We start from the raw sequence: 6,728 nt of genomic DNA on the forward strand, positions 1-6,728 counted from the left end.
AAACTTGTTAGACTTGTTAAACTTGTGAGACTTGTTAGACTTCTTATACTTATTAAACTCCTATGCTATAGGAGTATGCACCGCCCTTGAGTGAGTCTTGGGGTGTTTGCATTGGAAACTTGGGTTTGACATATAGTGACACTGTTTCAGCATATTAGAAACTTGTATTATGTTGTTCATGTTGGATATGAGTACTTAAACTATTTTATTCTACTATGCTACGTATCAAACTTGTATACTCGCCAACATGCTTTTGTTGACTTTATTTTAATACATGTTGCAGATTGATTGATCAAGATTCAAGAAAACAAGCTAGGATGGCTTTAGAAACCCATATTAGTTATAAACTTTGTTTGAATTTATGTTTTGGATATTTGAAACTTTGTATTATTCCCTAGTTTTAATAAAATGATTAAATTCATATTGTCACATCTAGTGTTATGTTGTTTTGAGCAATTTGTTCGTCTCATCCCGATGTTTCCGCCATCGGTTGGGGTGTGACAATGGAGGCTTTACATAATATGATGAAAAAAGCTAGAAGTGCAAATCTGTTTTCGGGGGTCAAACTACCAGGCAACGGTCCGCATATATCATATATGCTATTTGCAGACGACTCGATCTTCGTTGGAGAGTGGAATGAAGACAATGTTAAGAACCTTAAGAGAATACTAAGAATTTTCTACCTTATATTGAGCTTGAAAGTCAATCCAAGGAAGAGCCAACTATTTGGTGTGTGCCGATCAGAAACAAAAGTAAATGACATGGCCTCAATCTTCAACTGTAGAGCAGGTAAGTTCCCGTTTATCTACTTAGGATTGAAAGTAGGAGCGAATATGAATAGGATAACAAACTGGAAAGCAAAAAATCTATCTTTCGCGGGAAGGGTAATTCTAGTTAAGACGGTCCTGGGTAGCCTACCAAATTACAATTTGTCGTTGTACAAATGTCCGAAAGCCGTGATCAAAGTTCTCGAAGGGATTAGAAGAAAATTTTTATGGGGAGGATACAATGTTAACAACAAAATTAGATAGGTAAGATGGGAAAGAGTAGTGGCATCTAAAGACTTTGGGGGACTTGGAATCGGTGATATTAGAGATCTAAATCTGGCACTGTTATTAAAGTGATGGTGGCGTCTAAAGATAGAACCAAACTAAATATGGGTCAAAGTTGTAAAGGCTATACATTGTAATAAAAGAAAGATCAAGGCAATACCGGTGAAAAAAACATTAACGGGGGTGTGGAAAAATATAGGTGAAATCGATGGTGAATTCGCAAAAATAACATCAATATAAACATGTATTTAAAAAGCAAAAGTAGGAGTTGGGGATAAAACAATATTCTGGGAAGATACCTGGCTTGGAAACGAGCCGCTGAAGACACGTTTTCAAGAGTTGTATCAATTGGCAGTGGATAAAAATGCGTTAGTGGTGGAAAGCTACAAGTTAAATGGAGGGGGTCGTATATGGGATTGGCCATGGTCAAGAGCAACTGAAACAGAAGGAGAAAGATAGCAGATGGAGGGCTTGAACGAACTACTAGTGCAGCATCCAATTTCTTTTAACACTGATACTTGGTATTGGAAAGATAGCGACGAACCGTGCTTCACAGTTAAAATGGTAAGGCAATCATTAGCAAAGCAAATTGATTTGAATTCACAGAGTGAAGAGTTTGTTTGGAACAAATGGGCATCAGGTAAAAGCAATATGTTCGTATGGCGAGCGATTAACGACAAGATACCAACGGCAATAACATTAAGGGAAAGAGGCTTGACGTTAACAGATTACAATTGTAGTTTGTGTGGTGAAGCGGAGGAATCGGCAAACCATGTTTTGTTACTATGCAGTTTCGCGAAGCAAGTGTGGAAATCAATTCTGGATTGGGTCAAGTGTCGAACAATAAGTGTAGAAGGTTCCCTAAAACAACTGATACCAGATGTGATTGATTTGCAGATTAGCCGAAGTAAGAGAAAGGCTATACACGCAATTGTTTTGCAAACAATATGGAGCCTATGGAATACCAGGAATGAGAAATTATTTAGAGGCAAACCGGGAGTCATCCAAAGAACGACGGAGGATATTAAAGAAGAATCTTACCAATACATAAAACAAAGATCAAAATTCAACTCAATTCAAAGGCAACAATGGTGGGATTTCAATTTTGTTATGTAATAGCTATAATGCAATTTTCTTTTTGATGTAAGTGTAACTTTTGGCTCCCAATTTCGGGCTGGGAGCTTTGGTTTGTTGAGTGAATAAAGTCCCGTTTGCTATTAAAAAAAAATAAGATTATATCAAAAACTTCTTATTCTTTCGATCTACTTTGTTTTTTCTTGCATTTTATAGTTTTATTTTTCCTTATTACATCGACTTCACCTATCTATTTATATAGAGTTTTTTTCCCAAACTAGTGTAGATACAAAAAATATTTACCTATTGGGGTACTTGAAAAAATATTTACCTATTTAGGTAGACTTAAAGTTTCATTATTATTTTTGTTAAAAAAACCACAAAGCGTGCGTACGTAACTGTTGCTGGCCGGCGAACTGTTCGTCTCCCAATCTCCCATCGATGTCAACTAGCCGGCGACTTCCCGGCGACATCCCGGCGAACTGTTCGTCTCCCAATCTCCCCCAAAGTCCGATCGCGTATCATCAGGTTTGGTTGTTTATCAGATTTCCTTTGATATTAGGTTTCTATTAGTTTTTCTATTAAAGAACTGAACTAATATTCACAAATTCCAGTTTTATTATATTCAAATATTAGGGTTACATTTATATTCAAATATAAATTCTTGAATTATCATATTATGTTCTTGGCTCTGAATCAAGCCTTGCTTCTTCAAGTTTCTAGATATTCCATTTTTAACCTCAAGTATATATCTCTAACGGGGATGAATTTTGGTTTCGAAATATTTTTAATTTCAACACCAATTTGTAGTACTTTCTTGCTTGTAGCATGGACAAAAAGTTTTAAAAGTGTCAACATGGTTATCTGTTTAGAAAATTAAATTACTCAACGATACTCAGGTTTTAATAAACACATAAAAAACATTAACCTAATATTTTATTCAACGATGTCAACATGGTTATGTTCGAAATATTTTTATGAAGAAACATGTGAATTTAAGGTGAAAAACTGAAAATTGATTTACAGTGATATAAAAAGATCGACAGTGAATTTAATGTGAAATTAATCTAATTTTACTTTGGGTAGTAAAATAATAAGAAAAGTACAAATTAGGTAAAAAAATCTATCTATACTATATAATAAAAGAAACCACTTTTGAGACACTTGTCATCATATTAGACCATCTCTTATAGATAATTATAATTTTAATTTAATCTTTTCTAATTTATTATAGATAACCCTCCTACTAAATATTATTTAGTTTAATATCTTATATTATAGATAATCCTCCTACTAAATATTATTAGTTTAATATCTTATGGATAATTATTAGAGTTAATTGCCAAAATCGTCCCTGAGGTTTTGGCATGTTTGCCATTTTCGTCTAAAATGACTTTTTCGTACCAAATAGCCCCCCCACATTTGTAACTTTTTACCATTTTCATCCAAATGCCTAACTGGGTTAGAAACAATTGTTTGATGAGGTTTTTTTTTTTTTTTTTGAAATTTCATAAGTACAGGGCCTGAAATGTAATGGAAAATTGGTATTTAATAAACCAAGCTTTAACCAGTTGGTAAATAATAATCCAACCTACAGAATTGGTATATAATAATCCTACCTATCAATATTTTGGTACTCAATGAACTTCTGTTAATTTTTTTTAACTGAAGTTAGTTTTTATGTTTTATTTATTACACAAACAGTCCCTGTAGTTGTAATTTACTAGTTTTAACTATTTTATGAAACAAAAAAACCAAACGAAAATCCTCCTTTTCCTCGATTTGAGGTTTATAAAATAGTTAAAACTAGTAAATTACAACTACAAGGACTATTTGTGTAATAAATAAAACTTAAAAACTAACTTCAGTTAAAAAAATTAACGAAAGTTTATTGAGTACCAACATGTTGATAGGTAGGATTATTATATACCAATTCTGTAGGTTGGATTATTATTTACCAACTGGTTAAAGCTTGGTTTATTAAATACCAATTTTCCAAATGTAATTTATTTTTAAACCTAAAACCATCACCCTCTGCTTTCTCTGTCTACAATTTAGTTTAATCTCCTTCTCATTTATAATATTATTTATTTGAATTAATTATATTTGAACGTTTTGTTTAGTTTGGTATCAAAAAGATTTTACGAAACTTTTTATTATATAGTACAGATATAAAATTAGATTTGTTATAGATATAACTTTTTATTATTAGATATATAAATTAGGTTTATTCAATTCGTACAATACACGGAGTTTTTTAAGAATATATATTTTTTATTATTTAGTACAGAAAATTATATTTATTCAAACCGTGTAATGCACATATTTTTAAAGATGTAATTTTTTTATTATTTGGTATATAAAATTACATTTATTCAAGCCGTGTTATAAATGAGGTTTTTTAAAGATGTATTATTTTATTATTTGGTAAACAATTGTACATTTATTCAACCCATGTAATACACGTGGTTTTAAAGATATAACTTTTTTATTTGGTATATACAATTACATTTATTCAACCTGTACAATATGATTCTTATAGATATAATTTTTTATTATTTAATTTATAAAATTATATTTATTCAACCCGTATAATAAATGAGGTTTTTAAATATATATTGTTTTATATTATTTAGTATATATAACACGGGGTTATAACCTAGTTAAAGGGATATAGAAAAGTACTCAAATAGGTAAATATTTTTAAAAGTACCCAAATAGATAAATACTTTTTGTATCTACACTAGTTTGAGAAAAAACTCATTTATATATCCTACTGACTTGGGTTGCAAGCAATACTAATTTGACTCCTACTAATAAACAATAATAAAACAGATAATGACAAATTTGAATTTCAAAAACACAATTTAGACTTATCACCACAAAATCAGTTTGTGGCCTTCACGAGAATCGTCAGCTTGTTGCTTCCTTTTGATTTTGGGCTTTGACCCGATAAACTTCTTCTGGGCTTTAAACAAGGGTTAGCCCATCAATATCTACAGAAAGAAAATAAGTGGAAGACATGCCACCATGGTTTGAATTATGTCCTTGTCAATTATTCGCATATTCTTACATTCAACTTAAAGTATTTTACACGTTGTCGCCAGGAATTCAATTTATATCGGACGATAGCCAGACACGTTACAACAATCAAAATTAAAAAAACTCAAAAAACAAAGTCAAAAAAGATATATACATATATTTGTTTCGTTAGAGGAAAAATTAACTACTAAAAACCCTTATATGAACACGTGTTCGGTTTCTTATTTATATTTTTAAATTGAATTATAACTTATTGGCTTAAACATAAGTGGAACAATAATAACTAAATTTAATAATATTGATTACTCTTTGGTTTTTTATAAGCTTATTGTGAAACAAATGAAGTAACAACTAAACTAGTGGGCTCAACAAATAACAATCAGTAAATGTAGTTCCCCAAAAAATGCACTCCAGAAGACTTGAACTCGGGTAAACCGGATCCCGGTAATTGGATGGGTATCACGAAAGACCGTGTCAATAACCGATGGCATCCTTCATTAATTACCAATGGATCCCATCAAAAAGTGAAAATAAAATAAAAAAAATTAAATTACCCGTCGGTCATCCCTCAGTACCCAGCAATCGATCCCTTTGGCGCACCCTAATCCACAAAATTGAGACTATTACCTATGGATTACCAACGATTATTGACGCAGGAAACCAAAAAATTAGTCGCTTTCCTACGACCATTGCTCGGGATTCCATTAGTGAAAGTGAAGATAAGATTTCATATGAGATTCCCACATAGGCTTTTCAATCGCTTGTGGGTAGGAAAGTTTTCCGACAGACTAGCTAGCGGTAATTAGTTGTGATATCACCTTTATAAAACTGTTGACAAGACATTTCAATCATTTGGTGGTGGAACCCTTTTGCGACGGGTATTTCCACTGCTGATCCATTTGTAATATGGTCTATATAGGGCTGTAAACGAACCGAACAAACATGAACAAGGTCTTGTTCGTGTTCGTTCGTTAAGGAAATAAAAGTATTCATGAACGGTTCATGAACACTTACCGAACGAGATTTTATGTTCGTGTTCGTTCATTAACGAAATGACCGTGTTCACAAACGGTTCACGAACACAAACGAACACAAATAAGTTTGTTGAACGCGACGAAGGATAAAGGTGGATGGCCCAGAGAGTAACACTGGAACTTGAATCCCTTATTATGTAACAGAGGTCGATATTGGTTGATGTAAATAATAAGAAAAGAAAGTGAAATGGTGCATAAACAATTTGAAATATGGTTTCCTGGTTTGATTGTTAGGGTAATAAAATAAATAAAAGTTTAATAATATAAAAAGTACAGATAAAATATATGAAAGTACAAAAATCTTTAATTAAAACACAAACATACGAACATAAACGAACACAAATAAACGGATGTTCACGAACACAGTTGAACGAACAAGACCTCTGTTCATGTTTGTTCATTTAACTAATCGAACGAAATTTCTTGTTCATGTTCGTTCGTTTATTAAATGAACGAACATAAACGAACTTCCCGCCAAACAGTTCACGAACGATTTGCTGAACGTTCGGTTCGTTTACAGCCCTAA

At 32.1% G+C, this 6,728-nt stretch overlaps 1 protein-coding gene across 1 annotated transcript; it reads left to right on the forward strand.

Annotated features, from left to right (window-relative positions):
- Positions 1 to 1,613: 1,613 nt before the first annotated feature.
- On the forward strand, positions 1,614 to 2,168 carry LOC110892738. The gene has a single exon (XM_022139888.1). The coding sequence runs from the start codon at positions 1,614 to 1,616 to the stop codon at positions 2,166 to 2,168; it is 555 nt and encodes a 184-aa protein (XP_021995580.1).
- Positions 2,169 to 6,728: the final 4,560 nt, after the last annotated feature.

This window comes from Helianthus annuus, chromosome 12 (assembly GCF_002127325.2).
Source record: "Helianthus annuus cultivar XRQ/B chromosome 12, HanXRQr2.0-SUNRISE, whole genome shotgun sequence".
NCBI lineage: Eukaryota > Viridiplantae > Streptophyta > Magnoliopsida > Asterales > Asteraceae > Helianthus > Helianthus annuus.

Coding starts and splice junctions, on each gene's coding strand:
- LOC110892738 (XM_022139888.1), top strand. CDS start 1,614: ATGGTAAGGCAATCATTAGCAAAGCAAATTGATTTGAATTCACAGAGT.